The sequence below is a fragment of the Delphinapterus leucas genome, chromosome 8 (assembly GCF_059928025.1).
Source record: "Delphinapterus leucas isolate spDelLeu-1000000601 "Yukka" chromosome 8, BTC_Dleu_Yukka2, whole genome shotgun sequence".
Classification (NCBI taxonomy): domain Eukaryota; kingdom Metazoa; phylum Chordata; class Mammalia; order Artiodactyla; family Monodontidae; genus Delphinapterus; species Delphinapterus leucas.
Genome location: NC_143136.1, coordinates 102,586,674 through 102,610,571, shown reverse-complemented (window position 1 = coordinate 102,610,571; position 23,898 = coordinate 102,586,674). Strand labels below are relative to the sequence as shown.

The 23,898-nt window shown below is 45.3% G+C and overlaps 1 protein-coding gene across 1 annotated transcript; it reads right to left on the bottom strand.

The window, feature by feature from the left end:
* Positions 1-15,689: 15,689 nt before the first annotated feature.
* Positions 15,690-23,606, bottom strand: TSN (translin). The gene is made up of 6 exons (XM_022590588.2): positions 23,400-23,606; positions 22,136-22,229; positions 21,087-21,183; positions 19,333-19,448; positions 18,299-18,378; positions 15,690-17,663 (listed from the first exon to the last, which is right to left on the bottom strand). Exons 1-6 carry the CDS (start codon positions 23,463-23,465, stop codon positions 17,430-17,432), a joined length of 687 nt encoding a protein of 228 aa, XP_022446296.1. The 5' UTR covers positions 23,466-23,606; the 3' UTR covers positions 15,690-17,429.
* Positions 23,607-23,898: the final 292 nt, after the last annotated feature.

The following is a 23,898-nucleotide window of genomic DNA, read 5'->3' as shown; positions in this document are numbered from 1 at the left end:
AAAAGACATTCGACTACTAAGAACAAAGGCGGAAGAAGAACAAGCAACAGCAGAAACATCCTGTAGGAGACTCTCCCAGTCTATCCACTCACTCCATACTCTCCCTCTCAAAGGTGCACTGACCTCCTGCACCTCACAATGGGCATCTTTTATTGTCATCATTACTATCATCAATATTGTCACCACCACCACCACCATCATCACCATCATCACCATCACCATCATCATCACCATCACCATCATCACCATCATCACCATCATCACCACCATCACCATCATCACCATCATCACCATCATCACCATCACCATCATCACCATCACCATCATCATCACCATCACCATCATCACCATCACCATCACCATCACCATCATCACCATCATCACCATCACCATCATCACCATCATCACCATCATCACCATCATCACCACCATCACCATCATCACCATCATCACCATCATCACCATCACCATCATCACCATCATCACCATCACCATCATCACCATCACCATCATCATCACCATCACCATCATCACCATCACCATCACCATCATCACCATCATCACCATCACCATCATCACCATCATCACCATCATCACCATCACCATCATCACCATCACCATCATCATCACCATCACCATCATCACCATCACCATCACCATCACCATCATCACCATCATCACCATCACCATCATCACCATCATCACCATCATCACCATCATCATCACCATCACCACCATCACCATCATCACCATCACCATCATCACCATCACCATCATCACCATCACCATCACCACCATCACTCACCATCACCATCATCACCATCATCACCACCACCACTATCATCACCACTACCAACACCTCCCCACCTAGAATGTTAAGCATTATCTCATTTAATCCCACTAACAACCTGCTCTATAGGGATTATTAGCTCCATTTTAAAGATGAGGGGCTTCCCTGGTGGCTCAGTGGTTGAGAGTCCGCCTGCCGATGCAGGGGACACGGCTTCGTGCCCCGGTCCGGGAAGATCCCACATGCCGCGGAGCGGTTGGGCCCGTGAACCATGGCCGCTGAGCCTGCGCGTCCGGAGCCTGTGCTCCGCAACGGTAGAGGCCACAACAGTGAGAGGCCCGCGTACCGCAAAATAAAAAAATAATTAAAAAAATAAAGATGAGAAAACTGAGGATTATTGAAGTGCCTTGCCTTCGGTCAAATAGCATAGTAGTCAAGTGCACAGTCTCTGGAGCCAGAGAAGCAGGTGTTTGCTTCCCAGCTCTGCCACTTCTGGTTGTGTGACCTTGGACGAGGTACTTAATCTCACTGTGCCTCAGTCTCTTCATATGTAAAAAAGAGACATTAATAGTACCTACCTGTATTCGTTTCCTATTGCAGTTGCCACAAATTGCCACAAATTTACTGGCTTAAATCAACACACATTTTTTCTTTTTTAGTTCTGAAGGTCAGAAGTCCAAAATGACTCCTATGGAGCTGAGCTCAAGGCCTCTAGAGGGCTGTTTCCTGCTGGAGACTCCAGCGGGGAATCCATGCCTCACCCCTTTGACCTACTAAAAGCTGCTTCCTGCCCCTCCCTCCATCTTCAAAGCCAGCGCTACAGCATCTTCTCTTTTCCCTGACCTCCTGCCTCCCTCTTGTAAAGCAGGGATCCCCAACCTTTTTGGCACCAGGGCCCAGTTTCACGGAAGACAATTTTTCCACGGAAGGAGGTGGGTGCAGAGGATGGTTCAGGCGGTAATGCGAGCGATGGGAAGTGGCAGGTGAAGCTTCGCTCACTTGCTTGCCCACCACTCACCTCCTGCTCTGTGGCCTGGTTCCTAACGGTACCGGTCTGCAGCCCGGGGGTTGGGGACCCCTGTTGTAAAGGATCTTCCTGATTACATCAAGCCTACTTTGATCATCCAGGATCATCCTCCCACCTCAAGATCCTTAATCACATCTGCAAAGTCTTTTACCAGGTAAGGGAACATATTCACAGGTTCCAGAAATTAGTATGTGACTGTCTTTTGGGGGAGGCATTATTCAGCCTAGGAAGGCTATTATAAGCATAAATGAGATAATATAAAGGGAGGGCTACAGAACACCATCTGGCATGATGCTATATGTGTTAGTTGCTGTTATTAATAAAAGTCTCACACACACGCACACAAACACACAGATGACATGGTGTAGCTAAGATTCGAGCCCATGCCAAAGAAAAGCCCAGATGTCACAGGAACCATAAAATCCCAAAGTGGAGTGAAAAATCCCAGATGGGGAAAAAGTTTTGCCTGATTCTGCAACAGACCCAGCAGCATCTGTCTGGAGTCCTTGATTAGGAAGTGCCTTGGATTTACAAGTCAGTTGGTTTCGACCTCAACCAATAAGATAACACAAAATGCCAGACATGATCTCTGAATTATGGAAGGAACTGGGCTTCTCAGCTTTTATCAGGGTCTAGATGTTTCCCCGGGCACAAGGGAAGTTGAGCTGTAAACATAAACAGAATCACAAGTCATGCCCTCAAGCTTTAATAGCAAGTTGAGGAGTTTCTCCCGTGTTTTGAAAGGGCAAATAGGCCCTCATTAATTTCATTCCATCATTTAGCATTTCTGATGGTTTTGACAGTCTAAAAAAAATGAGTGGCTGCTAAAAAAAAAAAAGAAAAAGTCTACTATTTGGAAGACAGCCCGGTGAAACAGAAAAAGGGGAGAACTGGGTTTGGAGCCACCAGGCCTGGACTCCCATCCATGCTCTGAACCAACATCTTTTGTAACCAAGGGTGGACCCCTCCCCTGGCAGGGCCTCAGTTTCCTCAACAGTAAAGTGAAGGGGCTGAGGTCCCCCCAGTTTCTGATATTAGATCATTCAGTGATTCAATTCTTCTGAAATGCTTTCCTCTTTCCCCTACTCCCTCTCTCACCAAAAATTTCATCTTTTTTTTCCCTTCCCCCCAAAGGAGGCTCTTTACTTTGAAAACACTCATTATTTCTAATTTACACAACAAGTCTAGCTGATTTGAATAGATAGTAGAAGAAACACGGATTTGGGTTTTGCTCTGTCATTTACCAGCTGTGTGATTTTGAACAAATTACTTAACCTCTCTGTTTCCCCAGCCCTAAAACACAGATCATTCCTCCTCATAGGAATGTTGTGAGGCTTAAATACACACAAAGAACTTAGAATAGTGGCTCCCATGTAGCAAGTGCTTAATAAAAACTGACATTAACCGTTATTATTGGTGTCATTATATATAATGTTATTATTATCCTTTTCTTCGGCGGATCTCCTAAATCCCACCTTTTGGTGATTTTAATAAAGGCATTTTGAAAAAGTCGTTTCAGACGACAAAGTCTCCTGTCCTGGTGCCCCCCTTCCAGGAAGAAAGGAAGGAAAGCAAGAGGGAAGAAAAGGAGGAAGCCAGGGAGGGTAGGAAGGACAAAGAGAGGGAGGAAGAAAATTCAAATACCCAACATCAGAGGGATTTAATCACAAGGAAAGAAAAACACCATTAAAAGCTATAATTTATGGCTTTCAAGAAATTATATCGATTTGAAAAGGAGCATTGAAATTGTGCCTCCTTAGGAGTAAAATAAACAGCTTTCTGGAGGGTTAGGAGATAATTTTACAGGAAAACTGAGTTTGTTTAAATGTAGAAAAGTAGAGCACAGACTCACACCACCTCATTGCCCCAGGTTGGGGTGGAAACTCACTGCCTCTAGGTGTGGCCAGAAGTCCAGCTGGCCACTTAGCTCTGCCAGCACCACAGGCAATGGGAGAATTCAGGAGGAACTTGGGGGAGTTTTTCCCTTGGTGTTTGGCTGGAATGGGGTGAGTGCTAGCTGCTAGGCTGCCCTTTTCTCAGACCTCTGGTTAGAGTGAGCAGGCTTCCCTAGGAGAGCTTCCTCTGGTCATACCTGTTGATGGTTCCAGATTGCTGGCCACACACAGACACAGGAACCCCTGGACTCTCACTTCCCAGGTGCCCTCAAGACCTCCCTAAGGGACTTCCCTGATGGCACAGTGGTTAAGAATCTGCCTGCCAAAGCAGGGGACATGGTTCCATCCCTGGTCCAGGAAGATCCCACATGCCGTGGAGCAACTAAGCCCATGTGCCACAACTACCAAAGCCCACACGCCTAGAGCCCGTGCTCTGCAACAAGAGAAGCCACCACAATGAGAAAGAAGCCCACACACCGCAACGAAGATTAGCCCCTGCTTGCTGCAACTAGAGAAAGCCCGCACGCAGAAACGAAGACCCAACACAGCCAAAAATTAATTAATTAAAAAAAAAAAAAAACTCCTTAAGAAGGGCTGTCAGTGGAGGGGGTCAAAGTGGAGATCAATCAGTCCTCCTGGGTCAAGCCCAGATGCTCTGCTGACATTTTCATTCTTTCTTTTTTTAAACAGCTTTATTGAGTTATAGTTCACCTGCCATAGAATTTGCTCACGTAAAGTGTAAAATTCAATGGTTTTTATTCGTAGAATTGTGCATCCGTCATCACAATCAATTTTAACATACAGTTCACCCTTGAACAACATGGGTTTGAACTTATACACATTTTTCAATAAACATATTGGAAAATATTTCGGAGATTTGCAACAAGTTTGAAAACACCCACAGACAAACCATGCAGCCTAGAAATATCAAAAGAAAAAGTGAGGTATGTCATGAATGCATAAAATTTATGTAGATACTAGTCTATTGTATCATTTATGATCATAAAATATACACAAACCTATTATTAAAAGTTAAAATGTATCAAAACTTACACAAACACTTATAGACCATACATGGCACCATTTGCAGTCAAGAGAAATGTAAACAAATGTATGTAAAATGCAGTATTAAATCATAACTGCATAAAAGCAGCAGTGATGTAGCTGGTACTGCTAAGAAGCATCAAGCAATAACGATGGAATCAAAAGTGAAAATAATTGAGAGAATGGAGGGAGGTGAAAAGATGGTAGACCTGAAGGAATTGGAGGCCCAGAGAAAGGACGAAGAGAGATAAGAGGAAGACGAAGTAACTGAAGAAGTGAAGAGATTCATGACACAGGAAATGGCAAGGGGATTTTCTTTATTTGAGGAGGCACTGTTAGTTTTTGAGGCACAGGACCTGAACGTAAACAGTACACTAAGGTTGCAGCAGCCGTTCAGAGTGCAATCCAGTGCTACCATGTCATCTATGATGAGAAAAAAAGAGCTACTACCTAGACATCATTGGATCGTTTTTTCAAGAGGGTAGGTAGAATTAAATCCAGCAAGGAACCAGAACCTGTGCCATCAAAGTCAGGCGTGAATGACATTGCAGCTTGCCCTCCGTCTCCCATTGCTGAGGATCCTTCAGCGCTACCATCTCCCACCTCCTCTCCCTCCTCCAGTCGGTAACTCTTCTTGCCTGTTCACTCGATGCCAGCCCCTGGATGCCAGCTGTTGTACTGCACTACTTCACTTTTCAAGGTACCGTACTGTAAGCTTAACAATGTTTCCTTTAAAAAAAATCATAACTGCATAAAATTAACTGAAGTACATACTGTACTGGCATAACATTTTTGGAGCCATCTCCTGTGGCTCTGGAGGGTGAGTTCAAGTGTTGTGAGCATCCACTTGAAACTCTGTGTGACACTAGTCATCTCCAAGTGAACAGTTCGTCTCTCCAGTAAATTGCATATCACAGTAAGAAGTGATGTCTCACAGTTCTTGTGTATTTTTCATCATGCTTAGTGCAATACCATAAACCTTGAGTAAAACCATGAGACCCATACGAAGTGCCACCGGTGATGCTGGAAGTGCCCCCAAGAAGCACAGAAAACTCATGATGTTACAAGAGAAAGTTGAATTGCTTGGTGTGGACCATAGACTGAGGTCTGCAGTTGCAGTTGCCGGCATTTCAAGATAAATGAGTCCAACGTAAGGACCATTATAAAAATGAAAAGGAGGGCTACCCTGGTGGCGCAGTGGTTGAGAATCTGCCTGCTAATGCAGGGGACACGGGTTCGAGCCCTGGTCTGGGAGGATCCCACATGCCGCGGAGCAACTAGGCCCGTGAGCCACAACTGCTGAGCCTGCGCGTCTGGAGCCTGTGCTCCACAACGAGAGGCCGCGATAGTGAGAGGCCCGCGCACCGCGATGAAAAGTGGCCCCCACTTGCCACAGCTAGAGAAAGCCCTCGCACAGAAGTGAAGACCCAACACAGCAAAAATAAATAAATAAAATTTTTTTTAAATTCCAGAAAGTTCCAAAAATCAAAACTTGAATTTGCCACACACTGCAAATATTAAAAAAAAAAAAAAAAAGGAAAAGGAAATTCATGAAGCCATCGCTGCAGCTACACAGGCAAGCATGAAAACCTTGCACTTTTGGCAAAATACTTTTAAATCTCATATTGAAAATGCAGCTTAGGACTTCTCTGGCGGTCCAGTGGTTAAGACTTTGCCTTCCAGTGCAGGGGGTGCGAGTTCAATCCCTCCCAGTGCAGGGGGTGCGAGCTAAGATCCCACATGACTTATGGCCAAACAAACAAAAAAAAAAGACATAAAACAGAAGCAATATTGTAACAAACTCAATAAAGACTTTTAAAAAATGGTCCACATTTTTAAAAAAACACTTTAAAAACAAAAAAAGAAGATATAGCTTTATATGAGTGCAAGATTGCTATAAGAAGGGCAAACCTATAGACTCTAATATGATTGGAGAAAAAGTGAAGTCATTATAGGACAACTTAAAGCGAAAAGAAAGTGAAGGATCCAAAGCTGGAGATTTAATGCTAGCAAAGGATGGTTTGATAATTTTAGAAAGATGTTTGCCTTTTTAAATGTCAAGAAAACAACAGAAGCAGCTTCTGCAACCAAGAGGCAGCAGACAAGTTCCCAGATGCCATTAAGAAAATCACTGAGGGGGCTTCCCTGGTGGCGCAGTGGTTGAGAGTCCGCCTGCCGATGCAGGGGACATGGGTTCGTGCCCCGGTCTGGGAAGATTCCACATGCCGCAGAGCGGCTGGGCCCGTGAGCCATGGCCGCTGAGGCTGCGCATCCGGAGCCTGTGCTCCACAACAGGAGAGGCCACAACAGTGAGAGGTCCGCGTACCGCAAAAAAAAAAAAAAAAAAAAAATTATAAATAAATAAGCAGTCTGATGATATATCAGTCAAGCCTCACCCCCATTCTTCTCTCCAAGTCTCTCCCCAGTGCATATGAATGACTTCTTCCCAATGCCCTAGTGCAGGGCCATGGTTGACTCCACCTAGACACTGAAATGGCCACAACCCCCGATCTGAATCTGCCACCCATCCTTTTTTTTTCTTTTTTTTTGTGTGGCTGCGTTGGGTCTTCGTTGCTACGCGTGGGCTTTCTCTAGTTGCGGTGAGCAGGGGCTACTCTTCGTTGCCGTGCGTGGGCTTCTCACTGCGGTGGCTTCTCTTGTTGCGGAGCACAGGCTCTTAGGCACACTGGCTTCAGTAGTTGCAACACGCTGACTCAGTAGTTGTGGTGCCCCGGCTTAGTAGCTCTGCAGCATGTGGGATCTCCCCAGACCAGGGCTTGAACCCACGTCCCCTGCCTTGGCAGGCGGATTCTTAACCACTGCGCCACCAGGGAAGCCCCTACCCATCTTTTCTGAGGGCACAGGACCCCTCAGCTCCTCCCTAGGGTCTCCTCTGCAGCCCCTTCCCAGCCAACTTCCTACAGAGGCTACAGCCCACTGTAACCACAGTATAATGAGAGGCTGAGAGGAGGGGGAGAAGCAAGAAATCAGGGTCCCAATAAGCCAGACCAGTATTAGATTCTATTCTCCGTGCTTACGGAAAGGCTTTTGACATTTGAGGGGTTAGCATCCTATTTTATCTATTCTCCGAAGACTAGAAAAGTCCACAAAGGATAACACTCTTTTCCCTTTGCTGAGATAAAATTTGAATGATGTACTTCATGTATTCATTCAATCAAAAAATATCTGTTGAGCCTCTTTTCCATGCCAGGCACTAGTGCAAGACGCTGGCATTCAATGATGAGCAAGACACTGCAAAGCAGTCAGATGGAGGGGTGATGCAGACAAGCAGAGGAGCGGGTACAGCGCAATCTCAGCGTCATCCAAGCTGTCCCAGGGAGCCCTGGTGCGGGGGGCAGGGCCTGCAGGTGGGCCTGCATGTGGATCCTTCTGTGTGGACCACTCCGCTGGTGACTGAGCTCATCCTCTGCTCAGCCCCGCATCTCAATAAGGCCTTCCTGGATGCTTCCATCACTGATACACAGGAATTTTCATTACACATCTGAAGTCACTTAGTATTTTCATTTATTCTTTCCCACATTTTGAGAGTAGAATGCTCTGCTTTTGCACAAAGCTCCTCAACCTTGGCACTACAGACCTTTAGGACTGGATAATTCTTGGTCTCAGGGGCTGCCCTATGCATTGTAGGATGTTTAGCAGCATCCCTGGCTTCTACCCACTAGATGCCGGTGGCACATCCTTCTCCCAGTTGTGACAACCAAAAATGTTTCCAGACCTTGCCCAGTATCCCCTGGGCCCCCAGCAAATCACTGCTCTTTGTTTATTCACAGATTTGAGTAGCCCTGGAGGCCTCTGAACATTTCCCCTTAGAGTGTAGAAGTGTGCTTCTCACCGGTGTGGTCAGTAAGCATTTTGTGAATCCCAACCTGCTATGGCCAAGCTCCGAGAAGCACAGAGAGCAGTGTTCAGGGAATATGCAGCAGGGAATGGGTGAGAAGAAAGGGCCGCACTATCATCAAAGCCTCCGATGCAGGGGCTTCCCTGGTGGCACACTGGTTAAGAATCCGCCTGCCAATGCAGGGGACACAGGTTCGAGCCCTGGTCCGGGAAGATCCCACATGCCGCGCAGCAACTAAGTCCGTGCACTGCAACTACAGAGCCTGCGCTCTAGAGCCCACGAGCCACAACTACTGAGGCAGTGAGCCACAACTACTGAAGCCGGCGCGCCTGGAGACTGTGCTCCACAACAAGAGAAGCCACCGCAATGAGAAGCCCATGCACCGCAATGAAGAACAGCCCCTGCTCGCCACACCTGGAGAAAGCCTGCGCACAGCAACAAAGACCCAAGGCAGCCGAAAAATAAATAAATAAATTTAAAAAAAAAGGCTCCGATGCAGCCTAAGCAGCGTCCACTTAATCCATCAGGACACAGGCAGTCACTGAGGGCTTTAGAGCATGCAAGTGACCAGAATCAGACTTCAGGATGATACCAAGGCAGCAGAATATCGGACAGATTAGAGGAATGACAGTTTGGAAGCAGGGAACCAACAGGCTTTGGGGACAGGCCTGGCAACAGGTGATGGCATTCCAATCTAGGAAAGTGGCAGAGTGAGCTGGAAGTCAAAAAAAGGCCTACAAGGCACCTAGGAGGTAGACCCTACTAGGAACAGGTGGAGAGTGGAGAGGCCAGGGAAAAGGGGCCTCAAGGCTGAAGCAGTGGGAAGCACAGGAAGGGCTGGGGGCTGGTCAGAAGCAGCTTAACTGTAGACACTCCATGGAGTGTCTCCACAGAGTTTGCTGAGAACTGGAGACCAACTTATCCATTTACCAAGAAGCAGTGAACTGTACTGTTTCCATCGCACCTCTGTGGAAGGAGCTCAGTAAAGAGAACAGACATTCGCATGAGTGGTTAGCTAAAGGATAATACTTCTGATCAAAAGTTAATAGTAGAATTCACAGTTATCTCAAAATAAAGTTTTTAAAAAGTCAGTGAGGGAGTTCTCTGGCAGTCCAGTGGTCAGGACTTGGTGCTTTCACTGCCATGGCCCTGGGTTCAATCCCTGGTCGGGAAACGATCCCACAAGCCGCGCAGTGTGGCCAAAACCCAAAACCAAAAAACCAAAAAAGCCAGTGATACATTTAGGACAAAACCAACAATGCAAAAAATATATATGCATCTTTAAGAATTTTTTGTAATTTCCCAATTTTCAACAATTGATTCCATATTTCTTTTATAATCACAGAAGGAACACAAGTCAAAAAAGGGCAGAATATACAAAACATATCGAAAAGCAATGGTCTGCACATTGACGTATTCCTCAAAGTGTTTACATAACCCCTGTCACACCTTTGATTGCACACCAGGTGATATGATCTATTCTCTCCTGCCAGTGGGTATAAAATAAATGAGGATTAAAGTCAAAGTTCTTCTAGAATCAGCTCAAAGAATGCTCATGCCAGTCCTATTCCCTTTTCTTTGTCCTTCTTCAGTGAGGGTATTTGGGAAGTACTCATTATGCCAGACTGTTTGGTGACGCAAGGCAGGCCACAGCCAGTGACCCCGGTGCCCATGTGGCCAGTTCTGTTAAGCAAGATGAAGGCGTGGCCTTGTCCTTGATGGGGTAGGGCCCTGCAGGTTAGGCGTGGAAAGGCTCACCAGCCTCACAAACCTCCCGGCAGGCAACCCTGCTACCCCCCATCTGATGCCCACCTCCAGGACCGGTCCCGGAAGACTGACAGCCAACCTCTGCTGGGCACCGTTGAAGAGAGCCTGGGTCCATCCCTCTGATCCCCGTCTTTCTTTTGGGGATTTGAAGGTTAACTTTTTTTTTTTGCAGGCTCAGCGGCCATGGCTCACGGGCCCAGCCACTCCGCGGCATGTGGGATCTTCCCGGACCGGGGCACGAACCCGCGTCCCCTGCATCGGCAGGCGGACTCTCAACCACTGCGCCACCAGGGAAGCCGAAGGTTAACTTTTGATGCAAAACTATGAAGCCTTAAAGTTGACTGATCCTTCTCTTTTTTAATACTATGGGTCTTTGTCTTAATTGTGTCAACTCTAGGTCTAATTAAATGGCTTCTGATTAAAGTAGAAGGGCCCAGGCCACAGACTGCTCCCAAAACAACCCCTGAATGACTTAAACAATCTTGCAGTCTTCCCCCAGAAAGCGAAAACAAACACTGTACCCTTTGTATCTCCCAAAATATGGGAATGAAAAAAGTCTGGCTTCACTTCAAGGTCAGGGTGAGCAAAACGTTCATCACTGGAAGGTCTGACCACAGGGACGCCGCGGAGGAGGCTGAAGGCGAGTCTTTCCTGACCTCTGGCCAGAGCTGGCTGGCAGGTCCAGCTGGCACCTCTAGACTGCGAGACCAGCGTTCTGTCACCAAAACACACAGCTGAAATGGAGGATTGCAGGCCTCTAGCCAGAGCAGATGGCTATGGGTAAATGTTAATTCATATTAAATGACACCAGACCATCATAGTAACTGATGTAAGGGACAGGGTAAATAAGGGAAAAAATGACAAAGGACATAACTAACAAGCCCAACTTTCTTGTCTGAGGATTCTACTTATTTTCACGGTTTTATTCCTTCCCCATTCATGAGAACTCCACCCTCAGGACCTAATCACCTCCCACAGCCCCACCTCCAAATGCCATTCAATTAGGGATTAGGCTTCAATATACGAATCTGGGGGGAGACAGAAACATTCAGCCCTCTGCCCCCAACTCCAATCAGTGAGCAACTGTACTCAATTCTTTCTCTGCAGGGTATTTCATGTGCATCTTACCCCATCATGCTCGTCATCAGCTACCCAAGCTGACTGACCCTTATAACCTCAAAGACAGCAAGAGCCTCTCACAGGTCTCCCTGCCTTCGGTCTCCCCCCACTGGTAACATGACACAGCCAGGATTCAAAACTATGGCTGGCTGACCCCAAAGCTGCTCCCTCTCTTCAAAAAACCCTAACGTCCTCCAATGCCCCATTCAAAGTCCCAGTTCAGGTTTTTCCAAGTCTAACAATCCAACCTTGCCAGACCGTCCCCTCCATTCAAACGGTGACATCCCCACCCCCATTAAATGGCTGATACATTTCTGCTTTGGTTTCAATTATTCTGCCCACCCAACAATGACCTTCTCTAGTTCCAGGCTTACCTAAATCCTATCTCTTTCATGAATCAGTTCAATTATACCTCCTAAATTCCCACAGCAATCATTCACAAGTTATTTAGCAATTAAGTACTATTATTATGACATCTTATCTATTATCCTCTTGAATATTTTTCCCCCCTCAGGGAACGCAGCGCAGCATGTGGGATCTTAGTTCCCTGACCAGGGATCCCCCCGCATTGGAAGTGCAGTCTTAACGACTGGATCGCCAGGGAACTCCCTAACATCTTGAATTTTAGCTCAGAGTAGGGAATCCTCATAGATTGCTGATGGGAGAACATACTGGCAGTTCCTTAAAAAGCTACACATAAAATTACCATTTTTACCATAGACTTCTAGGTATCTATCCAAAAGAAATGGAAATACCCACTCCACTCACACACAGACTTGCACAAGAATGTTCCTAAGAGCCAAAAAGTAGAAACTTAAATCTTCATCATCTGATGAATGGATAAAACGTGGAATATCCATACAATGGAATATTATGCAGGAATAAAAAGGAACAAGCTACTAACGTGAAGGAGCCCTAAAAATATTATGCTAATTGAAAAGACACAAGGGACCATATACTGTATCATCCCATTTGTGTGAAGTATCCAGATAAGGCAAATTTATAGAGAAGGAAAGTAGACTAGTGGTTGCCTGGGGCTGGGAGCGGGAACAGGGATCTTCTGGGGAGATAAAAACGTTCTCAAATGGGTTTACGGTGATTTTTGCACCACCTGGTAAATCAAATCACTGAACTGTACACGTGATATGAGTCCACTTTATATGTAAAATGTATCTCAATAAATCTGTTAAAGTTTTTTTTTAATTATAGTAGGCGCTCAAATATTAGCAGAGTAACTAACCTTACTTGTTTATATATTTTCTCACCACCCTCGCCCCTGCAACTTGACCCTAATCTTGAGGGCAAGACCAAGTCTCCCACGTACTGTGCTGATTTTCAATACAAGTTGCACCTAACCCAAACCTATACACACGGTGTTCACAACCACTTGTGGATGTGATTTTTGCCTTGTCAGGCTATGGAGTGGGTGATGCCATCAGGAGAGAAATGGTGTCTGTGGATAGACAGGCAGAATAACCGTGTCTGAATCCCAGCAGCTCCTCCGCTTCCTAGCTGTGAACTCAGGGCACTGCCCGCTGCGAGCCCATTCTCCAGGCCCAAAATGGGAAAAACTATGGTAGCTACCTCGTAAGATTGTTCTGAGGATGACATGAGATGATCTGGAGAAAACGTTTAGCGCGGTGCTTGGAACATGTAACAGCTCATTGCACGTCGACTTCAAACACACAAACCCGACCGCAAATGCACACACACCAGAGGAATCTCTTTAAACAGGAAACAACCTTCAACAACAGAGGGTACGACTACAGATGACCCACCCCTCTTCTTCTCATCTACCAGGCGAGGGGCCCTGGGATGTCTCCTCTCCCTTCCAAGCCCACTGAAATTCATCTGTGACCAGAAATACTATTAATCATCGAACAGGAGGAACTCGACAGTGCCCACGATTTTCATCATTTAGTTTGTCTGACTCTCCATCCTCTCTCATCCTACAAGGTGGGATTTCACTTCCTGGCTCCCTCGGTGTGAGCAGGGCCACACATCCAGTTCTAACCAACGAACGTTGAGAGGAAGTGACATGTCACTTCCAAACCAGAGCGTGTGTCTGTACAAGACTCTCCCGGAGGAACTAATAAGCGGCCCAGCTGCGGCTGCACTGTCAGCTACGTGACGCCAACATGGGGCGGGGGACCTGAAATGGTCGGGGAGGATGAGTGGGAAATAAACCTGCTCTATGTCGTTTTGCGTCACCCAGCCTCGCCTGACAAAGTCACAAGGCTCTCAGGCTGTGAAACTGTACATTTTATAGTGTTTTCTTTTTTAATTTATTTATTTTTGGCTGCGTTGGGTCTTCATTGCTGCGCGTGGGCTTTCTCTAGTTGTGGCGAGTGGGGGCAACTCTTTGGTGCAGTGTGTGGGCTTCTCATTGCAGTGGCTTCTCTTGTTGTGGCTCGCGGGCTCTAGAGCGCAGGCTCAGTAGTTGTGGCGCATGGGCTTAGTTGCTCTGCGGCATGTGGGATCTTCCCGGACCAGGGCTCGAACCCATGTCCCCTGCATTGGCAGGCGGATTCTTAACCTCTGTGCCACCAAGGAAGCCCTGAAATTGTACATTTTAAATCTCTCACCTAAAAAAACCTTCCTGGGACTTCCCTGGTGGTCCAATGGTAAAGAATCCGCCTTCCAATGCAGGGGACATGGGCTCGAGCCCTGGTCAGGGAACTAACATCCCACATGCCGCAGGGCAACTAAGCCCGTGCACCACAACTGTTGAGCTTGCCCGCCTCAACTAGAGAGCCTGCGTGCCGCAAACTACAGAGCCCACGCGCCCTGGACCCTGCGCGCCACAACTAGAGAGAAGAGAAAAACCCTCACGCCACAACTAGAGAGAAGCTCACGCTCCACAACAAAAGATCCCGCACACCTCAACAAAGCGCCTGCGTGCTGCAACTAAGACCCGATGCAGCCAAAAATAAATAAAATAAATTATAAAAATAAATAAATAAACAAACCTTCCGAAGACCCTTCATTCCCCTGGCTTCTGTGCCGAGGCACTCCCCCTGTTCTGTCAGCCTCTCTGACCACTCCTCGTGGCTCCACTCCCTCCCTCTCCCCTGCTGGTAACCAGGGCTCTGTCCTCAGCCCTGAGCTTCTCAATCCACACGCCCTCCAGGGAGATCCCACCCGCTCTCCCGATTCATCTACCACACATACGCTAACGCCACCCGAAGCTCTCTCGAGGACTCCCCATTTCCCTCACACCCAAAGTCCTGCTGGGCACCTCAGCCAGCTGCTCCGCAAGCACCATCAGTCCCACACGTCCAAAAGCAAGCACACTGTCTGCCCAGCCGCCTCGAGCCACGCGTTTCCCCCTACGAGCCTCACGTTGGCTAGCGGCACCTGAGCCTCCTGGAGGCTTCCAGACCAGAAACCTGACAGTTAAGCTGGATGCCTCCGTCTCCTTCATGCCTTCCTCATTCAACCAACCATCCCAGTCAGTTTCGCCTCCCTTCAATGTTATTGTATGGGGGGAAGGGGGATGGTTTGTTTTTATTTGTTTAATGCTTATTACAGTGACTAAGAAAAGAAACTGTTTCAGGCTCAGGGAGAATCTTATTCTGGTGTGAGGCATGACAGTGATGTGCTACCTGGGACAAACAGTTCGGTCCAGACCACGAAAGAAGAAAGCTACAACTTCTGAGCGCACAATCATGAAACGATGGCAGGAGCAGCCTGCATATCCAAATCATCCCTTTAGCCACTTGCTCAAGTCAAGGTCTCAGAACACAGCCAAAGGAGCTTGTGTTCTTTATTAAATTCTCTTAAGCATCACTCATTGTTCAAGTTTAAGACAGGGCAAATCCTTTCTAGTATTTATGGGGCTCTCATCTTCTCCTCATAAATATATCTATAAAGAAAGCATCCACTAACTCATCTCTATTCTAACCTGCTTGATTTTCTAAAGTTGGAAAAAGCAATCTTGGTGTCCCAGAACCAGAGCCAAGGCTTCCCAACATCTTCAGTTAAAATACCAGTTATCTCCCAACCAGGGGAGAGCGCAGCAACATTACCTACACTTTACAGTACACAGCTCAGTGGCTGCTCTACCACACAGCAGTGTGGGCTCATCACCCCAGTCTTCTTCAGCCTCAAAAACCATTCAGAACTTACTGCCCATGTAGAAGAGTTCTCATGGCAGCACACTAAGTGACAAAAAGACCAAAAAAAAAAAAAAAGAAAAGAAACTGTTTTTATTGCTTTACAACAAGCCGGCAACACACACAACAGAATAATCATACACGTGACACTTGTACATCCCCGGAGTATAAAACCAGAATGTGCTCCTCCACTTAAAACGTTATTTGTGAAAAGTGAAATCCACAACTTCCGCCAAGAACTTTACTGTTCTCAAGTAGAATTGGTACTTAAAGAGGCAAAGAAAGCTATGATCAAACTTACTGCATATGTTTGATCATGGAATTCAAAGCCTTTTATGCTCAGTCCAGGCAGTGCTATTACTGCACATTTGAGGTGACCATCCTAGGCACTTTAAGACTCTATAACATTTTTCTTTCCAAATTCTTCTGCAGAAAGAGCTGTCAAGAAAATTGTTCTAAAATGCAACTATGCATAGCAATTTATGTCTCATTTCTACTTCTTTCCTCATGATGGAAAATCTGATCAGTCCTTAACTCAGCCTGATAACAGCTCTGATGGCCATGCCAAATATCCTACTGTACAAACAGGAAGCCCAAACCCATATTAGGCATGAGAGGGTGACACTTCTAAATACTTCCTATCATTCTGGACACACTGGCACCTTCCCTTCAGTGAGCTCCAAGATGCTGTGGATTAAGTCACCATTTTAATAATATCTCAACAGCAAAATTACATGGCAAGTACTACCCGAAAATTGGGAGGGGGGCGGTGCCAATGAGATACATGTGACTTGCCCAAAACTGTAAAACGTGACTGTTGGAATAATCAACAACCTGAGAGAATTGCTTACTCGAAAAAAACATGACCAAATCAGCTAATTTTTTTTGTTTGTTTTTTAATTCAAGGTTTTCTCTTACTTCCAGACCAAGCATAGCATTCTTCAGTCAGAACATCACCAGTCAGGGTGTTGAGAATTAACTCCGCTGAGTGGCTTTACACTCCCAGACCTAGCAGTCTACCTGGCTATTAGGTAAAAAGTTTCATAGCTCAGAAATACATCATATGAAATGTTAGTTCAAGATGTGTGTGGACGCAATGTTTACCTGCTGCAACAGCAGAATGTTAAGGCAACATCAGAACACAGAGGTGTTTTAAAACACTACCCCTACTCCCCACCTGGTAAGCAGAGCCAGATGATGTTACTCAATCCTTAATACAAAAATGTCCCCAAATAACCTGCTGAACTTGACTTTGCAGTTTAATCTTTGATATTTTGATGGCAGTGAGAGAGAACCCTGGGGCTATACTTCCCTTGCAAAAAAATTCAACATCTGATTTACTCAGAAGGTTTAAAATGAGGAAGGAAAATACAAAATAACTCGTCCTTCGCTTGGCAACCATCCTTTTGAGTTAACTATTTTTATACGGTATCCAGGGCATACCTGGGTATGGATGGCTAATTTGGATATAGAAAACATCAAGGGTCACTCCTGGAAGAATCACAAACAAGACAGTAAAGCTCTCCATCAGTACATCGACAGCATCAGGGTAAGCAAGAAAAGAACTTTACCAAGAGGCTGGCATTTACACTTTTTGACAGAACTGAAATACACTGAGTTACAGAGCAAATTCACTGAAACGACAAAGAAAACTCTGTCCTTGTAAAGGCTATTCTTTCACACCCAAAAAAAGTGTTTCAACTCTGATACACCACACAACCGGTTAAGAAAATGAAGCGCGGTGTTTAGCAATGGGCATCCTAACGACCGTGAGAGGCGCCGGGCTGGGGTCAGCGGGGCGCGCGGAGAGCCCCTACTTCTCCACACAGGCCGCTGCCGTCTCCTTGTTGAAGCCACGGATGGAGAGGTCGTAGACCACCTCCTCCACTTTCTTCACGTCGTACTTCAGGCCGTCGTAGCGCTTCCGCAGGGAGTCGTTTTTGAGGTTGAGGAGGCGGAAGCCGGAATCCAGCTCGTTGATGAAGGTGGAGATGTGCAGGGGCCGGGAGTAGTCTCCGGCGGTCACGCTGTTGACCGACAGTCTCGACTGCGGGACAGAGAAGCGGGGATGTCACAGCAGGGCTCCTCCTCCTGGCCGCGGCCACCAGGCCCGCGGGCCGCAACACGTCTCCATACTGCCCCTCATAATTCCAGTTCTGACAACTGCTTGATCTTACTAACTTACTTAATAACTTAAGAAATCACTGGCCTTTTGTTGGAGTTTCTGTGGCCTCCAACTTTTCATAAATATGAATAGGTTATAGTGAACACCTTTATAACAGCTTTTTCTCTTCTTTTGAATTACTTTTATAGGATAATTTCTCAGGAGATGAAGGAGATAAAGGCAAGAATAATTTATACAGTTATATAGTTAAATTGTTCCCCCAGACAATTATATGAATTAATGCAGTCACCAGGAATATATGCCTCACCACTACTTTGAAAGGAGGTATTCTCATCTTCTAAAAATGCACACAATAGTTAAGTGTGCACAGCCACCTCATCGTCTGAACCGCTATCCCAGCAAAACCTAACACACACAGTACACAGTCAATGACTACCCTGTGACCGACAGGTGGCATAGAAAAGAACGAGGCTTCTGAATTTTTGTACCCATTTTAAAAAACTGACAATGAAGTGGAAAAATCAAAAGAGCAAATGACAAATCACTAAGCTTCTTACCAGTTCACTAGCAAGAATGAGAACTCCTGAGAGATAATCTTCTACATCCAGGTGAAATCCCTTCTCCCGATCTGGCTCAACTAGAAAATATAACAAAGACAAGGTCGCGATGGAAATACAACTTACACCTAAAAATTTTTTAAACTACAGACACATACACACACGTGTAATTTCTCTCAAAGTGAAAAAGGAACAAGTCCTTCAAAACTATCTTTTGAATGTGGACATATCCTTGGCACTGTGGACTTTTCATGCTCTCAAGCAGAATTCAATTTTTCCTTCCATTCTTCTTTCAAAATATAATACCACCAAAGGGTTTCCCTGCTGTCACAGTGGCTAAGAATCTGCCTGCCAATGCAGGGGACATGGGTTCGAGCCCTGGTCCAGGAAGATCCCCCCATGCCGTGGAGCAACTAAGCCCGTGCGCCGCAACTACTGAGCCCCCGCGCCTAGAGCCCGTGCTCCGCAACAAGAGAAACCACCGCAATGAGAAGCCCGCGCACCACAATGAAGAGTAGCCCCTGCTCGCCGCAACTAGAGAAAGCCCACGTGCAGCAATGAAGACCCAACGCAGCCAAAAATAGTAAATAAATATTCAACCAAAAATAATAATAATAATACCACCAAGAATATATGTTATGTCTGAGAATACCTTTGTTTTTAGAAGTGCATGCTGAAGCACTGAAATGACAAGTCATGGTCCCTACACCCGGCTTTCAAACGGTTCACATGTGCCCCCAAGGCACACACAGTAAGAGACTAAGCAGATGGGCCAAAATGTGAACAAGTAGAGGATCTAAGTGAGGGGTACACAGGGGTTCACTGCACTGTTCTTTCAACTTTTCTGTAGGCTTGACGTTTTTAAAAACTCAAAGGAACGCCCAAGTACAAAGAGCAAGCCACTACATATTTTTAGTTTTTCTGTTTCCAAGTAACCCGTTTTCCATTTAGCTCTCATTTGTTTCCATAAATAGAAAGCCGCCCCACCAAAACCTCAGCTGGCCCTGCAGGTAGACACGCCTGCGGACACTCACTGCCAAGGATCTCCGTGACCGCCTCTCGAGTCACCAGGGTCTCCGACTCCAAGTACACGACGAAGGCTGCCAAGAAGACCAGGCGCTGTAGCACAAACCTCCAGTGCTCGTGAAACCTGCAGCGAGCGTGAGGCACCAGCGTCAGAAAGACAGAACGGGGGCAGCCATGGCCAGACACGTGAGGAGTGGGGCCATTTTCAAATAAAACTTATAAAACGTGTAAGAGCAATGTGACATTTAAGTATATGAGATGGATTCAGCGTAAGTACACTGGACTGGATTTGCCAGTCCAAATTTATAACAATTACTTACTATAATTTTAATGAATGAGAAGCGTGGTCCAATTTTGATGAATGCAAAACTTTACAACCAAAGGCTATGGACAAGAGCAACTGTGCTTTAGAAGTTTAATCAGTAAATACAATAACACTGCTCTGAGAAAAATAAATGTGGGCGAATGAAGATTGATGAGAGCCACAACTGTACATCAGCCTCAGCACCTGACTGTGTTATTCTCTGAACTGAGTGCAGGGTATCAAGAAACTCCTGATTCACACACATAGGAAATAACTACCATTTGCAGTCACTAAACAGGTGAACTTAAAACCTTGGGATACTGCAGTTAAACCAAGCTAGGAGCCTGAAAAAGAAATAGAAATTTTACAACCCCTAGATATTTATGCTATGCCTCCTGATTTTCAAATGTGGCAACAAATTCAAAACCATCTTTCAAAAAAACCCAGGCCAAACAAAACATTCTGAGGTCCAAATCAGCCAGAGGGCAGCCTGTGTGTGAACTCCAAACACCATGGTCTCTAAAGACCCTGCCAGTTCTATTGTCCTACTTCTCTAAGCATCAGTTATTACCTTACAGCAGGGGTCAGCAAGCCTTTTCTGTGATTGAGGCTTTGTGGGTCACTTTCAGTCTCTGTCACATACTCTTATTTTTTTTTTCTTAACAACTCTTTAAAATATAAATATATTTATATAAAATATAAAAGGCCACAGTAGTTTGCGGGCCCCTACCTTTAACGAATCTTGTGAGGTTATACTATCCACTCCCCACATACATGTCCTAACTATTCCTTGCCTATAACGTGTCTTAAAAGAACATCTCTAGTGAGAAAGCAAGTGTAAGTAGAAAAGTTTAGGCTCCTATTTACTATATTTCATCAACACTCAGTTTTTCCCAGTTTAACATCTACGAAATCATGATGTATTGTACAATCTACATTTCACAATTATGATTAACAAATTTTTTCCCTAGTGGTATGAAAAATAACATTGTATCTTAAAATTAATAGTGTTGTACATTCAAGGAGATATGGCATATTACCCACATATGTCACTTGGCAGTGAAATTCGATATTCAGTATATTTATATACACACACATACACTGCCACTTAATCTCATAACCTTAACAGCAAAGATAGGGTTCATCCAACTTCACAAGTATACTAGAAAGACATTCTCTATTTTGACCTTCACACAATACATATTTTCTTTTTAATTACCTTTTCATTGCAAAAATTATACATGTTCCTTAAGAAAATTTTGAAAGTAAAAGGGAGAAAAAAATAAAATCAACAATTTTGTCACCATTAAAATACCACCACTATTAACAGTTCCATTTCCTTTCTGTTGCTTCTCCTAAGTAGAGGGATTTTTACCAAAGCAATCATTTTAGTACATATAATTTTTCTCTTGCCTTTTTTTACTTAACGTTATAAAAGATGTTAGTTGTCTTACAAACCTGTAATACTGTTCAGCAGGAAACTTGGTCTTCAAAGACGTCAGATGTGTTTTTACTGTACCAAAATGTTCTCGAGCTTTCAAACACCTCTTTGGAACTGATCACAAAAAGATAATCAAACATAATAATGACAGACTGAGCAGATTTCAAATACACTTCTTGCTTAACAATCTATGTAGTCTACCTGGAAATTTTTTTAAAATCTCATGACCAAATGTAGGGTATGCAGCTCTGCTTTCAATCTGGCTCTCAAAATTTCATACCTAGCTTCCCTACTAAAAAATAAACAAACAAAAAATTGCTAAAAGGAATATGTTGGGTAACATACTGGTAAACTGTCATAAATAACCTCATCTTTAAGCTGCCTTTCCTAGTCAGTCCCCAAAGGATGCCTAAAATTGGACTGCTTCTAGCTCCCATATTTGGTCAAAAGGCAGCTTTATAATTATTCTCAATCAGGCTGACCAACTCTGTATCACCTAGAAAAATGACTTGCCCCTGACACCTGTTAATTACATCATTATATCATTATCTATCTGAAACTATATTTCAGCTCTCTCAGTTGTGCTGACTACATCTTTCAATGGAGGTTCCATGTCTAAACTTCTCGTACTTGATACCCAAAGAAGAGCTGACTGTAAACACACTGACAACATTTTACACTGGCCATTTCATTATCTACAAATGCATATTAAATTATTTTCAATGACTGAAAGACTGGGTTTAAGAAAAAGAGCCAGATAAAAGTTGCTAGATACACAGGACAGCTACGAAACTACCACAATTATCATCAGTATAACTCTATCACAGGAGAAAACATTCCTATTTCCACCTACGTGAAACTAGAATATCAAAATACACAGAATTCTGGAAATCTGTAAAATGATCAACTCACCCACTTCACCAATTTTTACTCACCATAAAGCATGAGAGACATTTTTCAGAGTAAATAATACAGATTTGATATGTCTTCTGGATGTAAATTAACTCTTTAAATGAGAGATCAATAAATTGGATAAAAACCTTCAAAATCAAAACGAAGAACTTACTGTCCTGAAACCCAGCACCCTGATGGACCCCTTGCAGTAGTGTTAAAATCTCTCGAGCTGTTTGTTCTAAACTCTGTACAACTTTTCGGATTTCCTAGAAAGAATTCAAGATGAAAATATCAAATAAATCCAACATAATCATTATATTATCATAGCCTCAAACCAAAAATACTAAATAGCATATTTGATCTATGACACCTTCACGTAGATTCAAAACACTAGCAACATTTACAAGGACATGAATGGTGCACAAAATATCCAGATTTGAATTCTGACTTTTCCACTTACTTCCTCTGTAAGACCTTCAGGAAGTCACTAAAAAGCCTTAGATTCCTGATATAGACTTCAAAGGCTAATTGCCACCCACTCACCCAAAATATCCCACTCCAACACTAAAGGAGATGAGGCACCCACACGTAAACCAACAAGAGAAGAATGAAACGCAATACAAGGATCGGGTATTTTTCATTCATTCATTTTACAAATATTCACTGAGCACATTTTTAGGCACTGTGTAACTACTGAGGAACCAAGCAGGCAGTCCCTTCCTTCCTTTAGAGTATAACGGGGGAGGCGTTTAAAAAATAACCATCACACAATTTTTTTAATGGTAACGCACTACTAGAAGTAAACATAACAAGGTAAAAAATTATTCACATTTTGACATCAAGGAGGTGAACACGAGAAAACCAGGAAAAGAGTGGAAAAGTAGTGCATTCCGGGAAAAGCAAGCAGTACGTGCAAAAGTCCTGAAGCAGGAAGCTATTTGGGGAACTAGAGGAATAAAAGGGAGGTAAACTGAGCATAACACACAACGGAAGAAGGCGTAAAATGAGACTGGAGAGAGAGACCTGTAAGCCACAGTAGTCTGGATTTTTATCCTACGTGGAATGAGAAGCCATAGGAGAGTTTTAAAGAGAAGGGCACACGTGCTTTTAAGACACCAATAAACAAACACAACAAACACGTGTCGTCTGAGTCCCAAGCGCTGAGGCTTCGACATAATCATACGCTAAAAAGGAGAAAAACTGACACCCAAATGATGTAGGTGATGCCAAGGAACCGAGCCCCGAACACAGGGAACCAGGACCTGGCAGCAGAATCGGGGGCCGGGGGAGGGAAGTGCCCTGAGCCAAAACAAGACGGGAGCAACCCACCCCCGGAGGCTTCCCCACCGCTCGAATCTGAGCGACGGAGGAGGGCCGGGCGTCGCGGCCCAGCTAGGCAAGGAGAGGGAAAAGGGATGGGGAGAGAGGGGGCTCGCCTCTCGGATGTCCTGCTCGGCAGCCAAAAAGCCCTGCAGCTCCACGAAGATCTCGCTCACAGACATGGCGCCGGCCGCACGAGTGTCAGCCAGGGCGGCGAGGGTGGCCAGCCGAGTTCGTTCGGGAGACAACCGGCGCCGTCAGTCACAACGCCCGCCACCACCGCGGCCGCGTCCACCGGGCCCTGCGCTGGGGCTGTCGCTGGGGTCCTCCCAGGCCTACGGCGCGCAGAAGGCCGGGCTGTCCGCCGCTCTGCCTGAGGCGCTGCCCGGAAGGCATAGCAAGGTGGGCAGGGCTGTTCTGACAGGCATCACCGAAAACAGCCCGGGAAGGGGTCCTCGGACCACGTGGGCCTGAGGACTGGGGCTTGGGTTTAGAGGTGTGGGGCATCCCGCTATTAGCTCGTGAAGTCCACACCGTTGTCTTGTTGGGTGTTTGGTGCCAGGAGCCCTGCACGATGCCAAAATCTGAGGATCCTCAAGTCCCTTATATGAAATG